This window comes from Rhinolophus ferrumequinum, chromosome 15 (assembly GCF_004115265.2).
Source record: "Rhinolophus ferrumequinum isolate MPI-CBG mRhiFer1 chromosome 15, mRhiFer1_v1.p, whole genome shotgun sequence".
Classification (NCBI taxonomy): Eukaryota; Metazoa; Chordata; class Mammalia; order Chiroptera; family Rhinolophidae; genus Rhinolophus; species Rhinolophus ferrumequinum.
In genome coordinates this window covers 39,164,965-39,188,596 of record NC_046298.1, presented here as the reverse complement: position 1 = coordinate 39,188,596, position 23,632 = coordinate 39,164,965, and the positions used below count along the sequence as shown (strand labels likewise).

At 52.0% G+C, this 23,632-nt stretch overlaps 1 protein-coding gene across 1 annotated transcript in view; it reads right to left on the bottom strand.

Annotated features, from left to right (window-relative positions):
• The window catches only part of SPTBN4 (spectrin beta, non-erythrocytic 4), a 70,941-nt gene that overhangs the window by 20,922 nt on the left and 26,387 nt on the right, over positions 1-23,632 (bottom strand). Inside the window, 9 exon segments of the mRNA XM_033128786.1 lie at positions 6,564-6,827; positions 8,296-8,442; positions 11,902-11,992; positions 15,695-15,897; positions 17,896-18,646; positions 20,856-20,881; positions 20,883-20,994; positions 22,314-22,705; positions 22,707-23,245. Of these exon segments, the coding sequence (XP_032984677.1) occupies positions 6,564-6,827; positions 8,296-8,442; positions 11,902-11,992; positions 15,695-15,897; positions 17,896-18,646; positions 20,856-20,881; positions 20,883-20,994; positions 22,314-22,705; positions 22,707-23,245 (2,525 nt within the window).

The window sequence follows — 23,632 nt, the reverse complement described above, 5'->3', positions numbered from 1 at the left end:
TCCTTCAATGTTCAGGAAAATGCAAATTAAAATAACTACAAGACAGTATCTTTCACTCAGATTAGCAGAGATGAAAAAGCTTGACAATGTCCAATGATGGTGACCACGGGGGTGGGGGTTGGGGGTGGGGATGCTGTCATATTGCAGGTGTGTGCACTGCCTTTTCAGGGGGATATTTGGCAATATCTATCAAGAAGTTTAACACATACACCTTTTGGCCCAAAAGTGTCCCTTTGAGGACTATTCTGTACAGAAACACCTGCACATGGGCTCAAATACGTATGGACAGGGATGTCTGCTGTGGCACTATTTTTACTAGCAAAATATTGGAAACAGCCCAAAGGTCTCTCTCTCCACAGAAGGCTGGTGAAAGACAAATTGTCTGTGGAATACCATGCGACAGTTTAAAAGGACAGGATATACCAACAGATTTTTGAGACAAGGAAGGATGCCTAGAGTGTTTTGTCAAGTGAAAAGGCAAGCTTCAGTATGGCACGTATGTCATGTGTATGTGTGTGGGCATAGAATATTTCTAGAAGGATAGGGAAGAAACTATGGGGATCGGTTACACCATGGAGAGTGGGACTGTGTGTGTGTGGAGGGGAAGGAAAGCTTTTTCCTTTTCACCCTTTTGGTTTGAAGTTCTGACCATAACAGCGATAACAGGTAACACGTCCTAATGCCTCCTCCATGTCAGGTGCTGCTCTAAGCACTTGACAAGGAAAAACTCACCTGATCCTCATGACAGTGTATGAGGTCAGGGTGGACGGGGGTGTGTTTTGTTCACAGTTGGAGGCCAGCCTGTCACTGGGCCTGCACAGAGTAGGGCTCCATAAATGTGTGTTGATTTTGTGGGACTAATTAGTATGTTATTCTACTTCTCTGAGCTGGGTACTATTCAAGATTCATATTTAAAAAGTTAAACTAGCTTTAAACATTAAAACCAGAGGAGCCATGAAGTACTGATACATTCTACAACATGGACGACGTTTGAAAACATTGTTAAGTGAAACAAGCCAGACACAAAGGACCGTATGTTATATGATTCCACTTCTATGAAATGCCCAAAATAAACAAATCTATAGAGACAGAAAGTAGATTAGTAGAGAGTGTAAATTAGTAGAGGGAGCTGATGGCTATAGGGTATCTGTTTGGGGTGATGAAAATATTCTGGAATTAGGTAGTGGTGAGAGTTGCTTAACTTTGCAAATACATTGAAAACCACTGAACTGTACACTTCAAAAGTATGCATTTTATGGTATGGAATTAAATTTCAGTTTTTTAAAAAAGATTAACAAAACAAAACAAACAGAAGAGCCTACCACCCAAAAAGCCTCAGGTGCTGGCCACATAGTAGGTAGTGACACAGCAAGCCCTGACCCCAGATCAACCTGATTCCTACTCAGATCCACCAGGCTGCCTTCCCATTTTCCAGATGGGGAAACTGAGGCCTAGAGAGGAGCAGTCCCTTGTCCAGAGTAAAAACTCCCAGAGCCAAAATTTGAACCCAAGACCACGTGACCACAAAACCCTTGTGGCTCTCAGTCACTCTGCTTTTCTGTAACTGGGGACACTGAGGCTCGGAAAGGTGGGGTCACTTGCCCTAGGTCACACGGTAGTGGAATGGACTGTGGAGCTCCTGAATCTGGCCTCTTCCCCTAGGCCGCGCTGAGCTAGAGGAAGAAATGTGGCACAAAGAATGAACAAAGGTGAGGGTGTTTCCCTGGCCAGAGAAAGAGCCTTGCTTAGGGTGGGGGAGGGGGTGGTAAATGTCCCCAGGGACTCAGCCCAACAGCTGCAAGGCCTCCAGTGCATTTTCCCCTGGCGGTCGGTCCCCCTCAGATGGCAGCAGACCAGCGCTCTTCCCACCCCCCCAAGCAGGAGCCAGTGGCTGAGCCAGACCAGCTGGCCAGGCCCCTGAGGACTGGGAAAGTGGGGGCTTGGGACTCCACCATCTGGCCCCTCAGCCAGAAGGACAGTTGGGCTGGAGATGCTGAGAGAGGACTCTGGGTCACGTGGCTCAGACCTAGGAGGTGGGGTCCTGGAAAGCCTGCTGCAGCGGCTGGCATGAGGACAAAGGGAGGACACAGGCATAAGAGATCAAGGGAGAGAGGAAGAGATGGAGAACTGAAATAAAGAGAGAGAAAAGAGTGAGAGAGTAAGAAAGAAAGAAGAGACAGAGGAGACATAAGGACAAAAACAGAGAGAGACAGACAGAAAAGATGAGAAAGAGAGACAGAAGAACTAAGGGAGCAGGACTGCGAGACAGGCCCAGAGGGAAGCAGAGGGGGGACAGACCACTCACTCACACATCCACACTTCCTCAGGCCCTGAGCCAGCATCTCCCCCAGCCCAGCCTGGCCCCATGGCCTGCAGGGTGGGACAGCCAGAAGATGTGCCCAGCTGGCCGGCCCCTTCCCTTCTGCATATGCCCAGGGTCCAGGCTTTCAGTCGTACCCCAGAGGAGAGCGGGTCTTGGGAGGCCCCTCCCTTCCCCAGCAGCAGCTCCTGAGTCCCAGCTGGGCTCCATCTGGGGGCCGTGGCCCACTGAGTCACTCCTTATCTCGGGCTCCCTCTTCTGGGGAAAGGGCCCAGGAGTCCTCTACTGGGGCCCGCCGCTGATGCCCATCCACTTGTGACACTGAGCCAGCCCCCCTTCCCCTCCAGGCCTCAATCTTTCCTTTAAACAATGGAGACCCCGCCTCATGGTGTCCAGGGCTTGGTGGGGCTAAAATCCCCCCATGGGTAGGGAAGAGATGGCTCTGCACTCTGGCTAGAGCAGAAGGCCCCAAATCCTCCCTCAAGGATTCCCAAGCTCAGCAGTTCTCCCCCAAATTGCAAATGCCACACCACAGTGAGATATGCTTCCCGTCCATGAGACTGGAAAAATCTAGAAAGTCTGATGACACCAGGTGTTGGTAAGCTGGAAGGAAGCAGGAATTAGCATCAGGACCTGAGCAAGCAATTTGGGAAGATCAAGTGAACCAAAGATAGTTCTAACTTTGGGCACTATATTAATGTTGCATATTACCACCCCCCAAAATACATTTTTAAAAAACTATGTGGATGGGGAGAAATGCCCAAATGAAATACAAATAGAAACAAATGAAACAACTCTTTCACATAATAACATAACCACAGCAAAAGTGGAGAAATAACCCAAATAACTTTTGAACCCAGTATAGTGATATCCCCTCTGGCTGAAGACAATTAAAATGGAAAAACCTGCAAACAAATATCAAATCCTAGGTTTGTTGGGACACCAATTCTGAAAACCCATTTATGCATTACGTCTTGTAATCTTCACAATGTCCACATGAGATCAGTACTGTTATTATGCCCATTTTTACTGAAGAAACTGAGGCACAGAGAGAAGAAATTTCCAGGTGACGCAGTTGGTAAGTCACAGGGCCAGGGCTTGACCCCAGACAGCCAAGCTCCAGCATCGATGGACTGCTCCTACCGTCCTGCTGTCAAGGAGTAGCTTAGCATTAGGTCCTTCCACTGCACAGAGGAGGCAGCTGAGGCTCAAAGCCAGAGGCAAAGCCACTTGCCTAACGTGACACAGCTGCTGAATGACAGAGCTACAATTCAAACCCAGACCCGCGTGGGCCTTTATCCACCGCAATAAGCTGCAGGGGAAGAGTTCCTGGTAATGGTACGACCATGAATAATCCTAGCAATACTTGTTGCTGAGCTGGATATCTTCTTTGGCCACTCTTGGCTCACAGTCAAGCTTCTCTACCGTGCTCTGTGCCCAGGCGGCTGACCTGTATGGACCCAGCCTTCTAGCTTCAGGGTGGGCTCAGCTCAGGACTGGCCCCATAATCTGTGGGGCCTGGTGCAAAATGAAAATACAGGGCTCCTGTTCAAATATTAAGAACTTCAAGACAGTGACAGCAGAGCATTAAACCAAGTGTGGGGCCCTGTGCGACCACACCTATGAAGCGGACCCTAGTTGGACTAAGGGGCGCCAGCAGGGGACTGGACGGAGAGAGGAGAGGCTGGGGTATCATTTTCCAGCTCCTTCCTGCAGCAGTGCCAAGGGTTGGCTGCCATTCTTGGCTAAGGGTCCCACATCCTGCCTGGTGGCTCTCTCCTCCCTCTGCCTCTTCAGGGGAAGTAAAGGCTTGGGCTGTGAAGCCCTCGCTCCCCGCCACCCGACCCTTCACCCTCCCTGTGGCTTCCCCATTCCTTGCTCACACCTTTGCCAAGACTCTTGATGAGCCCTCCTCAAACTGTCCTCAGTGGAGCATGCCTCTGTTCTGGGTGGGACCCTGACAGTCACAGACCCCATTTCTTGGGAGCTCACCACATCCCGTACAGGTGCCATACAGTGCACAATCTCACATGGCCCTGGGAGGCCCCCCACTGATGTAGTCCGACTTACCAAGGGACGACAGAGGCGCAGAGAGGGACTAAACATGCACTCTGGCTGGGATTTGAACCCATGTTATTATGTCTGCCTCCCCTGCCCAAGTTTTCATCACTTGGCTCCCAGCTGCTTAAACTGCCGGCTCCCTCCTCTAGGCCACCACTTGTTTCTGCTGATATTCTGGGCGATCCCTCAGAGCAGACTTAGGGCCGAGTCACCGTGTGTCCACTGCCTGCCCAGCCCATGGGGTCTGGAACTCAGGCAGTGATCAGTGCTTCAGAGGCCAGTGAGAGGATCACCTTCCCGACTGTGGTCTGGGAGTATCAGGAGAGGAGGGTGGACGGAAACAATACATGGTCCTGAATGGCCACTTAGTGGCTGTGTGACCTGGGGGAGCCACAGACCCTTTGTGTGCTGCGGTTTTCTCAGACATACAGTAAGGATGACCACAGCCCCACCCGGGTAGAGCTGCTGGGAAGCGGGGGGGCGGGGGGGCTATCAGTGCCTAGCATGGTTCTCAAAGTGGGGTCCGGGGACTCCTGGGGACGCTGAGATCCCTTCAAGTGGTCTGTAAGGTTACACTTTTTTTTTTTTTAAAGGAGGGCGCAGCTCAGTGGCCCATGCAGGGATAGAATGGGCAACCTCGGTGTTATTAGTTAGCACCACACTCTACTAACTGAGCTAACCGGCCACCCCAGGTTACAACTCCTTTTATAAAAATACTTAGGTGTAATTTGACTTCATCAACTCTCATTCTCTCCCAGGTGCAGTGGGGTTTGCAGGGACCATACGACCCGTGTTCCTGCAGCAGACTGAACCCGGAAGCAGAGGTCAGAATCCTGTGCTTCTAGGAAGCCAGACGCGAAAGAGTTGCAACGCTGAAAGCAATGTGTCTTCTGACTACATTTTCTTTTGTCTTGGAAAATATGGTTATTCTTCATAAAAGAATGCTTTTGGGTTAATAAGTGATGGGTTTCTTATTGCTGTTTTTAAATCAATCAATTTAAATATTTCCCAGTTGTAATTTTTAATATAATAAATACCAAATAGGTATAATCCACACAAACAGAAGCTCTTTGAGGGCCTCAGTGATCTGTAAGAGGTAGAGGGATCCTGCAGAGCAAGGCATTTGAGACCCACTCGTGTATATAAAGTGATGACACCACTGGCATCATATTCAGATCTGTTTGTCTCTTTGCTCCTTTGCCTATCTTCCCCACCAGAATACAAGCCCCATGAGGGCAGTGATTTTTGTCAGTCTTGCCCACTGCTGTATTCCAGCACCTAGAAAAGCACCTGGCATACAGTAGATGTTCGATAAAGATATGCTGCACAGATAAATGAAGAAATACTAATTACTATCATGCTTTTATTATGAGTTGACTTTTTTCTGCCAGACCCTATGCCAGAGAAGTATAATTATGCAGGGAGATCAAAAGTAGCGCAGAATCAAGGATCCTGGGTTTGAATCCAGCCTGTGCCACTTGCTATCCTGGGCCAGTAAGTCCATCTCCCGGAGCCCTAGTTTCCTTTTGGTCACACCTTGGGAGGTGACATGTAACACCTCCCTTTGAACCTCCAGCCATTTACATCACGGGGTCAGATACTTAGCATCCACCAGCTGCCAAGCTAGGAGCGGAGTTATAGCAGACACTGTCTGTTCTCTAAGAGCCCTCCATTTCATAAGGGAGACACTGGCTAGCTGTGTGTCCTTCGGTCAGGCGCTTTACCTTCTGTGCCTCAGTTTCCGCATTGGTAACATGGGGGATAATAATAGTGTCAATGTCTAAGGGTTGATGGGAGCAGTCAGTGAGAGCTTGGCACAAAGAGTAGTAGAGGAAGCACTCCACAAGTGTCATTATTCTGTGCAAAGTCATTCCCCTCCCTCTGGGCCTTGGTTTCTCTCCCCAGGAAGCAGGGTTCTAGGACACCCTCAGTGTGCTGGTTATTCACCTACTGGTTCTTGGATCTAAATCCTTTCTCTCCCCTTTGTACCCCACGAAGGTGGTGGCTGCTTCCAACACTTACTAGCTGGATTGCCTCAGTGTTCCCTTTCTTCTTCCAGCCCTCCTAACACATTTGAAATAAATCCCTGTATTAAATCTCCTCTGTTTGAAATACCTTGAGTGGAATCTGACCCTGAGTTGGGCCCCACTATAATCCCCATCTGCTGTCAGCCAGGCCATACCTGCAGCTTCTTGAGCTGACTATTGACGGTGGCCAGGTCCCCGCCAGGGTCCACGTCTTGCAGCTGGCTTTCCATGTGAAGGAGCTTCTTGTCCAGCTCAGTGAAGCTTTGCACCAGCTGATCGGCCTTACTGGCCTCAAAAAGCTGCCGCGCCTTCGCCTGGGTGGTGCTCTCCAGCTCGGCCCAGCACTGCCGGATCTCACCCAGCTTCTTCCGCACAGAGGCCGCCAGCTCTGGCTTCTCCTGCATCAGTTGCTGGCCCTCCTGCTCCAGACAGTGAAAAACAGGAAGTCAGGTGTGGGTGGTTGGTGGGGAGGGACAGAGAAATATGGGAGCAACAGGACACAGGGAGAGATGTGGAGAAAGAGACCAGCAAGGAGTTGGAGACACACAGAGACAGAGACATGAGGGGTGGATGCAGAGATGGGTGTGGAGATGGAAGGAACCAAGACATGGTAAGAGAGACAAAGAGACAGACAAAAGTGTTGGGAGGGAAACACAGAGACCCAGAGACATAGGAAGGAGACCTAGAGAGACAGTCAGTGTGATAGACACAGAGACATTCACATAAATTCAGAAACATGGGGAGAGGACCATGAAAAAGACAAGGGAAGAGACAGAGAGAGACAGAGAGACAGAGACAGAAAGAGAGGCCGAATGAACTTCCATTAAACTCAAAGTCAAGAAGAGTGGCGTGGCTGGGGGAAGCCGGTTAACCAGCTCAGTTGGTTAGAGCGCAGTGCTCTTAACAACAAGGTTGCCAGTTCGATCCCCACATGGACCACTGTGAGCTGAGCCCTCCACAACTAGATTGAAACAACTACTTGACTTGGAGCTGATGGATCCTGGAAAAACACACTTAAAATAAATAAAAGTTAAAAAAAAAAAAGCCATTGACGAAAAAATAAAAGAAGAAGAGTGGCGTTGCCATGTGCCACCATTTATGGAGCATCAATGGCCATTTAAGAGTTTCAGGCCCACCTGGGTGTCTCCATTTGAGTCAGAAGAGTGGGGGTATCCAGGGCTGCAGGTCTAAGGGTTCAGCCATATTAGGGGGCAGTTTGGGGGGTTGACACTTGGAGCAAGAATGTGCCTGGGTCCCTCCAAGATTGAAGTCAAGCTCCAATATATGTTGGCCTAGAGCATATTAAAAATAACAATACCAGAGCAATTATAGCTTCTAGGTGCCCGGCCTTGTGTTAAGCACAAGAGCCGAGAAAAGTAGCTATATTCATTATTTCCTCAATTTTAAAGCAGAGCCAACTGAGGCTCAAAGACGTTTACACAATCCTCTAAGGCTCCGTGGCTGGTAACAAGCACAGACACAGTTCTTAGAACCCCGGGTTGTCAGAATGCAAAGCTCACTTTCACCCTAGCTCCCCAGGATTGCCCCAGCCTGTCTACCTGACCTCCCATCTTAGATGCTCCAAACAGTGTGGAAGGAAGCCTGCTGGGGAAGTTACAGGAAGGGGTGAAATATTTTAACAACCAGGAAGGTATGGGCACTATTCGGTAGAGAAACTGTCCATTTTGCAAATGGGCAAACCAAGGCTCAAAGAGGTTACATGAATTGCTCAAGGCCACATAGCTAGGAGCAGATGTGGAAATGATCTGAACCAGTCCAGAGGTGTGAGAACAGCAGGCTGGCGGTGGAGGGTGTAGGAGGTGAGACGTGGGTTCCCTGGAGGCCTCCGGCACCTGGCATGGGCAGAGGGGCTTTCTGCATCCTCACCCTCTCGATCTTCTCCAGCCACTCCTTATTCTGAGCCAGCTCGGCCATGAAGGCCTGGTGCCGGAGCCATCTCTTATGCAGCTTGTGGCCGTCTTCCCGCGTGCCATCCCGCGCCATCAGCATCTTCTCATGGATCCAGCCATCCAGCTGTGCAGGACAGGAGGAGGGGCTCAGCTGGTCTCCCCAACCTGGCATAGCCCCCCATTCCCTCCCAAGAGTGTCCCAAATTCAAGGCCTAGGCTGCTAGATTTGGTGGGTGGGGGGAGGAAGGGATGGAAAATCTTTCCAAGTACGGCTTTTATGTGTGTGTGGAGTGGGTGGGGGAAGCAGCTCAAGCTCTTTCCTAGGGGGCAGAAGATGGATGGAAGGGTCCCCAGAATGCACCATCCCTCAGCGCCCCTGTCCTCAGGGCAGCCCTCTCAACTCCCCATACGGCCTAAGCCCCAAGGCATGACTCCTGAGCTAGTCAGCCTCCTCCTATCCACGGCCAAATCAACCTTCCAAAATAAGTCCTCCAATCTGATTTAACTCACTTCCAACTCAGCCCCAGAACCCCACCACCAAGAACAACACTTAGACCCTTTGATTCAGTCTCAGCCACCTCTAATAAGGACCAATTCAAGATCTGCAACCCACTCTCCAGAGTACCAAGTGAAGCCCCCATACCTAGCCCCAGCCCCCTGATATGGACATATGAACCCCTAAACAACCTCCCAACTAGTGCCAAGTCTAGTTCCCCCCAAACCAGCCTTCCAATCTGGAGTAGACCCACTCCCCACAACCCAGATTCAGCCTCCCTAACGAGCCCACAGGACTCCCCAAATCTAGCACTGAGAATCCAGCCCAAGACCACAGTTCTTCTAAACCATAACCATTTCCAGGCTCCAACAAAAGCCAACCCTCCAAATGCAAGCAACAGGGCTGCCTTCTGTCTCCCCAAATGAGCCTACCCAAAAGCAGCGCCAGACTCCCCAACATGGACCAAATCCTCCCCATCCAGCCTTCTCCCAAACTAAGCCAATTCTAAGCCCCCACTCACCAACAAAACCAGTCATCCAAAATGCAAGCACCAAGAGTGGGCCCCTCTCACTACCCTGAGCAGGACCAATCACAAGGCTGCTTTCTGAGCTCTCCCCCCCCATAAGACTTGTCCTCCAAGCCAGAACCTCCCCACTGATGACCAAACCGGGCACCTGGGACAGTTTGCTCCTCCCTCTTCTCCTCCCCCCAGTCACAAGATCCTCCTCCTCTCTCCTGCCAAAAAAAAAAAAAAAAAGCAGACTCCAGCTCAGCGGTCCCGGGAGGCAAATGCAGTCATAGCCAAGGACAAATCCCCAGCCACCCAAACCCCACCCCGCGTCCCCTGAGCATGTGCTCCCTAGGGGTCCAAAACAGCTTCAGACTCCCTCATACACACTAGAAGTGAAAAACTGAATCCCCCAACTCAATTCGCAGGTTCTCACACTCAGGGAAGAGTTTGCCAATGGCAGCCACAGCTTGCAGTGAAGGCAAAGCTCCTAAATGATATGGTACTCCGTCATTAAGGTAAAGACCCCCAGAAGTGACTGACCCCCATCAACGAGGGCAAAACTAGAGTCCCCAACAACCAGGGGAAAGCCTCCCAAAGTCAGAGCCCCGCAAACCTATAGCAAGTCCAAGATCATCACCCAAGGCAGACCCCCCCAAAGTGATTTCGCCCCATCATCTAAGGCTAATACAGATCCCGCAAGGACCAAAGAAGAGACCCCCCTAAAAGGTTGAGAGTCTCCCAACCCCAGGGCAAATCTGATTCCCCACTACCCAAAAAAGGGCCCCCTACAGAGGTTTAAGTCACCTTAACCCCCAGGGCAAATCCACACTACCCCAGAAATGGCCTTAGAAGTCCCCCCTTTTCCGCTTCCCTCCCTTGGGACCCGGTCCCTCAGTCCCGCCCGCAGCAGCACCGCGGACAGCTCCCGGCGTTCCCGCCCCTCCGCCGGGCTGGGGTCTAGGACCCCGCCGACCCACACCCGCGCCCCTCCCTCCCGCGGCTTAGGCGTGAGAACACGCGCTCAGCCCCCTCCCCCGCCTGCTTCAGCGGGGGCGCGCATCAGCCCCCTCCCCCGGGCGCCCTCGAGACCTGAAGTGGCGGCAGCGTTGGCAGGGCGTCCCTGCGGCGGGCGGGCGGGCGGGCTCTCGCCCCTCCACTGCGACGGCGGCAGTAGCGGCGGCGGCGGCTGAGGCTCTGGCAGGCGCGCGCCCCCGCCCCCGCCTCCGCGTCGCGGCAGCGCGCCCGCCCGCGCGCGCCCCCTGCCTGCCCGCCTCCAAGCCCGCCTCCTAACCCGGCCCCAGCTGGGAAGTGGAGGAAGAATCACCTCCCTCCCTAAAGCGTGGGGGTGGGGGTTCTGCGCCATCTCAGATGATTGCTACTTGGTCCAGAACAATCTTATGAGCGAGGGAAGGGCTCCTGGGCCACATCGAAGAACGGAGGGTGGGGGTGGGGTGGGGTGGAGGGATGGCCTACCTTCGCTGTGTGAAGGTGGGAAGTATGGAGTTGGGGATGGGCTTTTGAACCATCTCTAATGGGAATGGGCTCAGACTCCTGGATACTTCAGCTACACAGGGGTAGGAGATATGGGACGGGGGGGAGGGGCGGCGGATGCTAGACCATCTCCTATAAGACTTCAGTCCAGAATAATCTCCAATGGGAAGGAGAGGGTCAGGGGTTCCTTGATGTAGCTCTAATAGGCTTCTCGAGTCCCAACCCATCTCTAAGAGGTTTCAGTTATGGGGAGGAGGGGGGGAGATGGCAGCCCTTGTTCATTTCATATGTGAGAAAACAGTTTCCCATGAGGGTTTACCATGGAGAGAGTCAACCCATTTTTAATGGAGGGATTGGGGCCCGGTTCCTGAACCATCATTGGCTGGGGGAAACTTGATCATCATCGGGGGAGGCGGGCGAGGATTCTGGGTCGGGTAGATGGATGAGGCTGGGACCATCTCTGTGCGGGTTAGGAAAATGTTTACTGGGCCATCTCTATTGGGCCATCTCCTATGTGGTCAGAACCCAGAACAGTTTCTATGGAATACAGGGGAAGGAGTGGAAGGCAGCGTGTCTCCTGAGCCGTCTCTAATGGGGAAGGAATCTGATTTGGGGCGATCCTTACCGGTGTACAGATCATCTCTAAAGGGGCAGAGCTTGATTCCTGGACACTTTTAGAAAGGCGAAGGCTTGTTTCTGGACCATCTGTGACTGAAGATACACCCTAGGCCACTGGTCCACTCACGCCTCTTTCCCCCCACCCGTCCCTCTCCTCTCCCCAGCAGGGTGCTTCTCACAAATCACCAGAGGAAAAGGTGAGATCGGCGCGCGTCCCCGCGGGACCCGTAGGCGCGGATACGCGCCGTTGCCTGGGGCTCCCTTCTTCCTCAGAGCCCGCGTAGGCGAGGAGGGCCCTGCAGAGCATGCGCACTGAGGCCGGGTTCCGCACGCCTCCTGGCGGCGCGTAGTGAACATTGCTCCCCGACCCACTTAGACGGGGCGTCCCCGCCCCCACCACCCCTCTGCCCTGGAGCACTTCCCTCCCTAAGAAAGAAGTCACTGTCCAGCACAGCTAGAGTTCCTACCTCGTGGCATTCTTGGAGGAAGTGCTGCAGCCCAAGTTGGTCGTGTAGCTTCTGCATCCACTGCTGGGCCTGTAGTTGGTTTTCTTGGCTCCTGGGGATGGGGAAATAGGGGCTGGGGGAAGCCTGAGTGGGGGCACTAGCAGTAGGGCTGTGAGGGCATCGGGCTTGGCAGGGCTAGAAACCTGGGGCATATGTAAGAGCGAGGAGGAGGAGAGGGAAAGGTGGGGATGAGGGGAGTGGCAAAGAAACATCAGTGGGGCAAAAACCAGGATGGAGGTAGAGAGGGGCAGAGAGACAGACTGACAGACATCTGAAAAGAAAGAGATACAGACACTTAGCAAGAGAGAAAGAAACCCAGAGCGAGAGATAACAGACAGAGTAAGAGATACTAAGAGACAAAACTTAGAGAGTGAGACACACCTAGCGAGAGAGATCAGGAGGGAGAGATAGACTCAGAGAGAGAGGTAAAGGCCTAGAGAGATAAACCGAGACGCACATAGATACAAGACCAGAGACAAAGAGATAAGCAGAGACCTCAAGAGAAAGTGATTGACAGAGACCCAGAGAGAGACAAAGAGAAAGAGACACAAGGAGAGACAAAATAGGGAAAGACAAGGAAAGAAACAAAGCAGGGTTAGAGAGAGAGAGAGAAGGAAGGAAGGAAGGAAGGAAGGAAGGAAGGAAGGAAGGAAAGAAGGAAGGAAGGAAGGAAGGAGAGAGAGAGAAGGAAGCACAAGGAGGAGAAGAAGGGAAGTGACAGAGAGTCAGGACAGGGATAGCCCAGAGAGGCAAAGAAGTGACAAGATACCATTAGTAAAAGACACAGCTAGCCAGACAGAAGGGCCCAACAGAGTTAGAGAGAGGGCCTAGAGCAGGGCATGGGGAGAGAAGGGGCTGGAGCCACCGGGAGAGTGGGCAGGTGTGTCAGCAAGGAGGCGCAAACCCTTGGCTTCAGTGAACTAGCCAGGCTGGACCCAGGCCACAGGCAGCCTATCCTTCTGCCTACACTGCAGGGCAAAGTGCCCAAAAGGCCTAGTGGAGGGGGTTTGGGGTATCCCACTACAGTGTGCCTTGAGCAAGCCACTCCCACCCCATGGCCTCGCATTGGCTGTTCCCTCTGCCTGAAATGCTCTTTCCCCAGATATCCGCTCCACTGTCACCTTCTCAGTGAGACCCCCTGACCACTCCTCAACATTTTCTGGCCTTCTTTCCTATTTTAATTTTCTCCTGGGGCAGCCGGTTAGCTCAGCTGGTTAGAGCACAACAAGGTTGTCAGTTCGATCCCCACATGGGCCACCGTGAGCTGTGCTTTCCACAACTAGACTGAAACAACTATGTGACTTGGAGGTGATGGGTCCTGGAAAAACACACTTAAATAAATAAAAATTTAAAAAATACTAATAATTTTCTCCTTCGCACTTAACACTATCTGATGTACTTAATTATCTTGTCTGTCTCCCCCACTAGGATGTCATTCCATGAAGACAGGAATTTTTGTCTGTTTTGTTCACAACTATATCCCCAGTGCCGAGAAAAAGAGCCTGGTACACAGTGGACAGTAGGTGCATGATATGTATTTCTTGAATTAATTAACGAGTGAATGAATGTGAGAGACATAGAGGCAGAGAAAAAGAGAGATGACAGAAGCAAAGGTAAAGTATCTGAGAAAGACAGAGAGAGAGAGAGGCAGAAGAAGAGTTAGAGCAGATGGGGGCAAGGAAAAACAGGGAGAGACAGAGAGATGGAGGCCAAGAGACGGAACATGTGGGAGAAAGTGACAGAGAGAACCACGGCACAAACTGGAAGGAGGAACAGGAAGGGCCAGAGACAAACAAGCAAAGGACTGACTCCCTCCTGCCTCAACTCAGCTCAGAAGCCCGGAAATAGGAAATGCCTCTGAAACTGAACGGAAATCAATCTCTCCACACCTTGACCAGCCAACTTGTGAAGTATCAGTCCCTGGATGAGGAAAACCTCCAGGAGGGTGAAAAAAATAGCAGGGTTCAAATCTATCTGTGACACTTCCTGGCTGTGACCTTGGGCAAGTCAATAACCCTCTCTGAGTCTCTGGCGCAAAATGTAGACAAGAAGAACACCTAGTACACAGAGCACCTAGGTTCCAGGCGAGATGAGGCCCATGGAGAGACTAAGTGACTTACCCTAAATCTCACAGGTTGAGGGGTGGAGCTGGGACTAGAACCTGTCTAACCCCAGGGCCCGGCCACCACCCCCAATCTGCATGGTTCTGCCCCCCTTGTGGATGTGGAAAGCAGCCCCTGCCCACCAGTGAGAGGATGTTTTATTACTTTCACCATGTGGGAAATGAGTCCCTAGACAAGTAAATAACTGGGACCTGGGGTGGGGGCAAGAATTGAGTCTGTCTCAATTCCTGCTGTGTTTCCAGCCTCACCCAGCACAAGGCTCCATCTGGGCTCCTACAGCCCCCTCCATTTCCGCCATCCAGGCCTTGGCTACTCTGGGTCATCCTTATCAGATAGCATGCGAGCTCTGTGAGGGCAGGAATCACGTCCTGTCCTTGGTTATCATTGTGCCCCACACAGGGCCTGCAACAGAGAAAGGACTCTACCATACTTGGCTAAAGAATAAAGGAATAAACAACAGCATGAAAGGAGCAACTAATGACTGAAAAGGAATAATGGAGTGAATCTGAGAATGAACAGTCCTCCAGGCTCCTCCTCCTCGTTCTGCAGAGCCTGGTATACAGCAGGCACTCAAGAAACATGGGACAAAGGAAGAAAGGGTCCAGGCCGGCAGCTTGGGGCACTAAATCATGAGTTTACAGCCTTAGGACCAGAATCCCTATAAAAGTTTCCGTTAGAAAACTCCAGCCTTGTCCCAGAGGAATTTAGGGGGAAAAGATGCCTGAGTCCTGGACAGAAGCAGGACAGGAACAGCTCAGAGACATACTGACAGAAAAGTAGCAAGGGCTAGGGTCTTGGGGCTGTGGATGGTGGTGGAGTGACCAGGTGTGCTTTCCATCAGGAGACCGGAAAACACAAGGAGGGGTGCTGGGCTCTCTTCCAGCCTGGATCAGGTCAAAGAGGGGAAAGCTGGGGTCACCAGGAGGAGCAGAAACAGTGAGAGTAATAGACAAAGAAATAGGTCTGGAAGAAATCCTATAAAGGACTCTTTGAGGGCTGGGATTTTTTTTTTTTTGAGGGGGTGCTGTTTTGTTCAGGGCCTAGAATGGTGCCTGGCACACAGTACATGCTCATTAAATGTCTTTGCTTGATTAGTGTAAGGACAGACAAGAGACAGGCAGAGGGGACAGACAGATGGTGATCCACAAACATACACATCCTACACTCTTCCTCGAATAGTGGGGCTGGGACCGAGCAGAGGTGTTCATTCCCAATATTCAAGAACTAACATGGCAGGGGACACTGTCTCATCTGGACAACTGGGAGAGAACCTGTGTCTGGCTGGTAGCTGCTGGATCTGAGGACGTCCCAGGGTTCCCAGTGAGGGGCCAGAACAGCAGGGCAGATGCAGGGCACCCAGGAAAATACGGTAACATTTTAACAACCAGTCCAGCTATTCCAGGCTGAGGGCAGGTTGGGGAGAGAAACTTTTCATCATCTATCATTCTGTATCTTTTGGGTTGACAACTGCAAGTTACCTTTTCACAAAATGTCAATTTAAATCCAATCAAAACCAATATGGAACTAAATAGAAATTAGAGAGGGTCAGGGGAGCAGAAATTGTGATGGAAAGGAGCGGAACCCTGGCCTCCTCACCCCTCCCCTCTGCCCCTAGGGACGGAGGGACCTACTTCTCCAACAGCCGGGTCACAGCCTCCTGGGCCTGCTCCCCATAGATATTGCCCTGCCTCAGCAGGCCCTCGGCAGCCTGCACGGCCACCTGCATCTTTTGCTGGTTCAGTTCCATCGTGGTGAGAAAATCCCGGTGCTGTTTCAATGCCTCCTCCACTGATTCCACTGTGCCAGGGAGCTCCAGACCTGACAATGCCATCTCCTGGGAAGGAGGGAGAAATGGCACACATGTCAGCCTGGCTCCATTCCAGGACCCGGGAGAGGCGGACAGCCTGGCTTGCCACCGCTCTCCTCCCCCTTGCTTCTAGCATCAAATATGCCAGGCATGATCCTACCCCAGGGCCTTTGCTCATGCTGCTCCCTCTGCCTGGCAGTCTCTCCCTCCAGACATCCCCATGATTGGCTCCTTCACTTTCTTCAGGTCTCTGACCACCCTGCCAAAAACATCACCCTCTACTCCAGCCATATCCCTTTACCCTGCTTTATTACTTTTCATAGCTTATACCTGATATAATATCATACGTACATATACTTGTTTATCGTCTCCTCCTCGACATCCATACACACACACTAGAATGCCAGCCCTGTGAAGGTGGGATTATGTGTTTTGTTTCCTTATGTGTACTCAGCCCCAGAACAGGGCCTGGCACAGAGGAGGCACTCGGTGAATATTTGGTTAATTGATAGACTGAAGTGGGTGCTGTGTGTCCTCAAGGAAGTTCTTTCCCTCTCTGGGGTTAGTTTGCTAACTGGAAAAATGTGTGTGTCAGAAAGGGTCTCTCAAGGCCACCTTAGCTTCAATATTTAGTAACCTCGTGATTCTAAAGGCTCCCTGTCTGTCCCCCCAGATAATCCTCAAACTGGGTCAGCTTTCTCTAGACACCAGCACTGGTGGTCATTCTTTCTCAAATGATCCTGCAAAACTGGTACCTACTCTTGGATAATCTGAAAACGGGGTGTTCTATCTTGCCCAAAACCCAAACTTGGTTCCCATGGCAGAATAATCTCTACACTGGATCAGCTGTTCCCAGAGAACCACTGCGCACAGTTACTTCAAGCCACAAACGCAGTGACCCCCTCAGAAGATTCTGCAATTGCCAGCATCAATAAGATCATCTGCTAGTTTAGACACCCATAACCTCATGCGAGGTCTGACAAGTAAGTTCGCGAACTTGTTGCAACGATGTTGCTAACCTTTTTTGATATCACAGGGATTATTCATCACGAATTTGTACCAGCTGGACAAACAATTAACCAAGTTTACTATTTGGAAGTGCTGAAAAGGCTGCGTGAAAAAGTTAGACGACCTGAACTGACCTGAACTTTTTGCCAACAATTCATGGCTCTTGCATCACGACAATGCACCGGCTCACACGGCACTGTCTGTGGGGGAGTTTTTAGCCAGTAAACAAATAACTGTATTGGAACACCCTCCCTACTCACCTGATCTGGCCCCCAAAGACTTCTTTCTTTACCCAAAGATAAAGGAAATATTGAAAGGAAGACATTTTGATGACATTCAGGACATCAAGGGTAATACAACAACAGCTCTGATGGCCATTCTAGAAAAAGAGTTCCAAAATCACTTTGAAGGGTGGACTAGGTGCTGGTGTCATTCATAACTTCCCAAGGGGGGGAGTACTTCAAAGGTGACTGTAGTAATATTCAGCAACGAGGTATGTAGCACTTTTTCTAGGATGAGTTTGCCAACTTAATTGTCAGACCTCATAATCCACAATCACTTACTGACACCAATAACCTCAGCCTGAATTCCCCGCTTCCACAATCTTTATCCTAACAGAGGATAAAGATTATCCACACCAAGATCTTTGAACCCCATTAATCATCACCAATCAACCTCTTATTTCCTTCCAGATAACCAACAAACCCAGGAAGCCACTCCAATGAATAGCCAAGTGCATTACCCACTCAGGACAGCCCCGTTCGTCACCTCAGCTAAGACACAAACCCACCCATCGTAATTCTCAAATTCTGTCACACATCTACCCGCACAGGTTCACACTTGATGGTCTACAAACCCAGCTATCCATGCCAGCTACCCTCCCCACTCCCAACTACCTCCGACAAGCCACGAACCAAGGGGTGGTCCGCAAACATACTCTTCCATTCATTTCCCTGTCCTGGAAGTCCCCCAAGGCCTGGGACCCCCCCCCACCTCCCTGAGCCCCCAAGCTGGCACCTGGTTGCGCAGCACGGCGCACGCCTGGTGTAGGTCTCGCAGGAAAAGCTGATAGACGTGCGCCTGGACCAGTGCCTCCCTGCGCGCCTCCCACAAGCCGAGCAGCTTGTGCCAGCCAAGTTCGAGGTGTGGCAGCCACTCCTCGAGTGCCAGGCCCGGGCCCAGCTCCGCCCCGTCAGCCGCCAGCAGTGCCTCGCTGGCCGCCACGATGCGCGCATAGTCCTCCTCGCGCTGGTCCACTTCCTCCTTGAGCGCCGCGTGACGCGCCAACAGCGCATCAGCCTCTTCCAGGCTGCCGGGCAGGGGTCCCTCATCGCCGCCCGCCGCCTCCTGGGCGCGCACCAGCCAGTCCAGGAAAGCGTCCAGGTCGTGCAGGAAGCGCTGCAGGCGCCCGGCCGCTGCCACCGCTTCGCCACAGGCCTGAGCCGAGCTGGCCAGCGCACCCCACTCTGCGCCCAGTTCCTCCGCACCCTGGTGCAGTCGTGCCGCCTGCGCCGGGAAACGCAAGGCCAGCAACGCTGCCTCCTCCAGGAGGGCCGCCTGGCGCGGCTCCAGCGCTTGCAGAGCCGCGTCAAGTCCGCTAAGGCGCCACTGCAGCGCGCCACCGGCGCGGGGCGCACTCTCCACAGCCCTCCGCTTCTCGCGCACCTGGGCGCGCACCTCGGCCACCTCCAGCACGTGGTTCTCCACCAGCAGCACTGCGCTCACCTCCTCTTTGCGCTGTTCCACCAGCTCCACAATGCGGTTCCACCTGCACAGGGAAGGAGGGCAGCCTGACGAGGACAGGGCCTCCTCTTGGGTGTGGAGAGCCCACCGACCCAGGGTAGAACCCAACCACTGTGCGACCTTGGAAAGTCACTTTATCTCACCGAGCCCCATTTAATGCCTGTGTAAAAATGGAACCTTACCTGCACATTTGCTTAGAGCAGCAGTTCTCAAAATGCAATCTGAACGAGGTCAAAACTATCTTCAAAATAACTCTAGGACTCTACCTGCCTTTTTACTCTCATTGTCACCAGAGTGTACAGTGGAGTTTTCCAGGGCTGCACGACAGACTGAATGCAGAAGCAGACCTGAGAACTAAGCTGCCTTCTCTTAAGCCAGACATTAAAGACATTTGCAAAAACGCCAAACGATGCCACTCTTCTCACTACATTTTTTGTTTTGAAAAATATTTCTCATTAAAAAAAGTTAACACAATAGGTTTGTTATTATTTTTCAATGACAATATTTTTAAATTACTCAGTATTAATTTCCAATATTGTAAGTATTGATACATATAAACCACTAAAACAAGCTCTTTGGGAATCCTTAATAGTTTTTTAAAAAGCAAAGGGGTTCAAGACCAAAGAGTGTGGGAAGTGCTGGCTTACAATATCAGATAATATGTTGAGTCCAACGAATAGTAATTCATCAGGTACTATGAACCAGGTGCTGAGGATAGAGTGGTACAAAGGCAAACCTGTTTTACTCCAAAATAAATTAATGGAAAAATTAGCTATTGCTCTGTGCCTTCTGGCACGTGATGATTCTAGTCTGGGCCATACTTCCCCTTCATAGGTGGTGTGTGGTCCAGGTTACAAGCATAGAATGGCCTGGAGTCAAATCCGAGATGTATGCCCTTTGGCTAGTAACCTTCTCTGTGTCTCACTTTCCCCGTCAGTAAAATGGACACGATCATAGCATAGTGCCTTCCTCACAGGGCTGTTGTGAGGATTAAATGAGTTCTGATTTATGAAGTGCTTCTAACAGTACCTTTGTGATACTGTTATTGAGTGGGGATGATCTCTGGAACGTATCAAGCCCTTCTCTGCCTCAGGGCTTAGCCTCTGCCAGGTCACTATCTGTGCTGACTGCCAGGTCACTAGCCTCTAATTCCTGCATAAATCCATACAATTCTCTAAATATCTTGTTCATTTATTAGTTTATTTATTAACCGTCTCTCTGCCCCCCCTAGAATGGACATGCCATAGGGCAGAAATTAGAACTCTGAAATCTGAAGGACTCAAGTTCAAGTTCTGCTCTGTCCAGATTCACCCTGTGACCTTGGACAAGTCATTTCCCTCTCTGATCCTCAGTTTCCTTATCTGGAAAAGGGGGATAATAATGTCCACATCATTAAGTGTTTAATGAGATCATACGGCTAAAGCACTTGGCATATAATCTCACTAAAGGCTGTGAATCACTCTTTTTGTTATTTTTTTTAGGATTTGATGCTTTGGGATTGTCAAGCTACAAAGGCTTTAAAATCACTGGATATTGGGATCTTACAGCACAGCATTTAAGAGCACAGTCTTTGAAGTTAGACAAATCCAACTTCAAATCCAGACTTGACTCCCTAATTTGCTGTGTGACCTTGAGCCAGTTCCTTCACCTCTCTGAGCTCCAGTTTCCTCATCTCTAACATGAGGTAATTATACCCCATAGGGCTGCTAAAAAGGCTGAATCCAAGAGCCCTAGCTCTGGATTCAGACAGAACTGGGTTTCTAGATTGAGTACTCATGTTAAGTATTTCATTTCTCTGGATCTATGTCTTTATCTGTGAACCCTAACCACACTGGGAGAACTGCTGGTAGTGTTCCAGGTGGAAAGTAATCGATTTGTTACTATTTTTAAAGAGTCCTGAATTCTGGAATCTTTACTATGGAAATTGGGATATTAGGAGATAAAACAAGATATATAAAGTGCTTAGGAAAATTCCTGGCAGACAGTAGATATTCAATAAATCTTTCTGAACAAATAAATTAATAGCCCACTGAAGGGTATTATATCCTCATTTTACCACATCATCACTAGCACTGGCTATTACCATTTTTAAAAAGATTTTGCTGATTTACTAAAGGACCATTATCATTTCAGGGGTTTGAAATTACACATTCTTGATTTCCATAGTTGAGTAAATGAGGAAAGAATGATGGAAAGATATACCTAGAAGGACTTCCAGTCCCAGGCCCACCTACCTGCTGTTGAGGTGGTCCTGGCAGGAAGCGAACCTCGTCTGAACTGGGGTGGCCTCCTTCCACCAGCTCCTGAACCGTCTGGTTCACGTCCAGGACACGGCCCATCAGACTGTTCATCTCCTGGTCCAGACTCTCAAATCTGCAGAAGAAGGACAGACGTGCTCAGAGAGGCCTGGACCCTGGGGACCCGGCCACTTCTTGGCTTTTATGAAACTGCGTTCTCCTGGATCTCCAACTCTCCAACCTCACCTTCTCGAGATCCTTTGCCAGCTCCTCCTCTTTTTACCTGCTGCTTAAATGTTAGATTCCTCAGGGCTCTGTCCTGAGCCCTGAGCTTCCCCTCACGCCCTGCCTGAGCCATCTCACCCACCTACCCAGCCTCGGTCCTCACCCCTCAACTTATGACCCCCATATCTCAGTCTCCTGCCCCAACCTCTTACCTTTTGAACTGTTTCCCACCCTCAAAGCCTGTGTACACCTCCTTGGGGCTCCTTACACCCAGTGTGACTCAAACTGGCTTCAGCATCTCCCCCCAAATTTGTTCTTCCTCTGGGTCCCCATCTCAGAAACAGCCCTACTATCCCGCAGGCCAGAGCTCTTAGCCCTTTTTTGGACAACTCCTCCCCAAGCCTGTCCACCCCCGTGGCCTGTCCACTGGCCTCCTGCCCTGGTCCAGTCCCATTCCCTTTTGTGCACTGTATACGGTACCCAAACCAGCGGCCTCTCTGGGCTTCCAGCCACCACGCTCACCCCCTCCAACCCATCCTCCACATGACAGCCAGGGAGATCTTTTTAAAGCTGGGCAGGTCCTCCCTTGTTTAAAGCAATGCCCAAGGCTGTGGCTTGGGTAACTATAGGTACAGTAAGGGACCAGGCTTGTGTTCCCAGCAATGCCCAGCACAAGACCTAGAACAGAGCAGGAGCTCAGTTAGTACCCGCCAAGTGAGTGAATGAATAAACAAGGTGCCCAGAGAGAGAGGTGCGGAGCGTTCATCCACTAATTTAACAACTCATTCCTAAGTGAGCCAACACGCAAATCAGTGGTATCTAATGTACCACAGGGGGGTAAGTGCTACAAAAGAAGGTAGAGCAGGGCGAGGGACGAGAAAGTGACAAGGGTGAGAGCTATTTTATTAGCAAGGAAAGTGAGTGTACAGGTACAGTGGGAGTCCCAAGGGAGGGGCCAGGCTGGGGTGTCCCTGGAGAAGCTGGGTTTTGTGCCAGATGAATATAAACCTCCTAGTAATAACAGCAAACGCTCCTGGAATGCTCCTTGTCCCCTGGTATTTGCTAAGAATTTGCTCATTTTTGTTTACCCTAGCTGTGAGGTTGGGACTAATACCATTCCAATGTCCTGGAACCCCTGGTTCTAGGTGAGCGAATACAGAACTGTTGAACCAACGAAGGCGAGACTGTGCTTGAGGAAAGGGACCGGGAGTCCCACAAGTGCGCTCTTACCGGTGCTGCACCACCTCGACGTCGTCGAGTGAATCCGGCACGCGCATGGCAAGCAGCCATTGCTCCTTCTCTCCGATCCACAGCTCGCACGCGTGCACCTCACCAAACATGCGGTAGACAGCCAGGGCATCCCGCAGCCACTGGCGCCTCAGTGCAGCCATCTCCGTCACCTCGGCGAACAGCTGCTCGGCCTCCACCACGCGCACCTGCAGTGCCACCACCAGGGACCCGGCGCCGCTGGCGCCCCCCAGGGATGCCAGCTGACGCCGCAGGCCGCCCACTGGCCCGCGATGCGCCTCCACCTCCCCGGTGAGCGCGCGGTGCTGGCGCGCCAGGCGGCGGCTGGACGCTTCGTCGTGGCCAAAGTCGCCTGCGGCTGCTAGGCGATAGGCCATCGCGGAGCCAGTCCAGCAGCCCGTCGAGGTCCGCGCCGAACTGGTGAAGCGCACGCGCCTCCTGCAGCCGCCGCTCGCGCCGCGCCGCCGCCTCTTCCAGCCGCTGCCAGCGCCGCCGCGCGCTCGCCGCGCGCTCCGCGAGGCCCGCCAGGTGCACCGTCTCGGCGCCGGGGCCCTCGGCGCCGCCCGCCGCAGCCAGCTCCTCGCCGCGTCGCAGGGCCTGCTGCAACAGCGCACGCCGCCCGCCCAGCTCGCCCTGCAGGATCTTGTGCTGAGCGAGGAGGCGCGCGGTGCTGGACAGGTCGTGTGCGCCGCTCGCCGCGCCCGCCACGCCGCCGCCGCCCGCCGCCTCTAGGAGGCGCTCCTTGTCGCGGGCCCAGCTCTCGGCCTCCTCCAGCTCCTGCAACAGCGCCCACAGGCTCCGCGAGGCTTCCAGCTCCGCGCGCCGCCGCGCGGCTGCCTCTTGCAGCTCCGCCAGACAGCCGTGCACGTGGTTCACGCGGTTGCAGATGACCTGCGGATCGCAGGGCTGGTAGCCTGGGCCAGGAGAAGGGGAGGATCCCGGGTTGGGCACCGGCTAGGGGACACCCAAGAGACAGTGGTGCGGGCTACCTGCCCAGTCCTTGGATCAGCTTCATCAGGGGCGAGGTTATGAGTCCCCTCCTCCCGGCAGCCTTCCTTGACACCCCGAGTCTGAAGCAGGCGCCTTCTCTGGCGCTCCCAGGCTTCTCTGTTCCCTCCATTCCGGCCCGGACCCCTCTGGTCTATCACTGCCTGTTCTGTCTCCCCCTCTAGACTGGGAGCTCTTTGAGGGCAGGGCGGGGGGCTGAATCCATCACACCGCGTTCCCACCATTGTCCAGCACAGGGTCGAGCTCAGAGCAGTAGCCTAACGAAAATGGTGACTTATTGATTGAATGGTGGA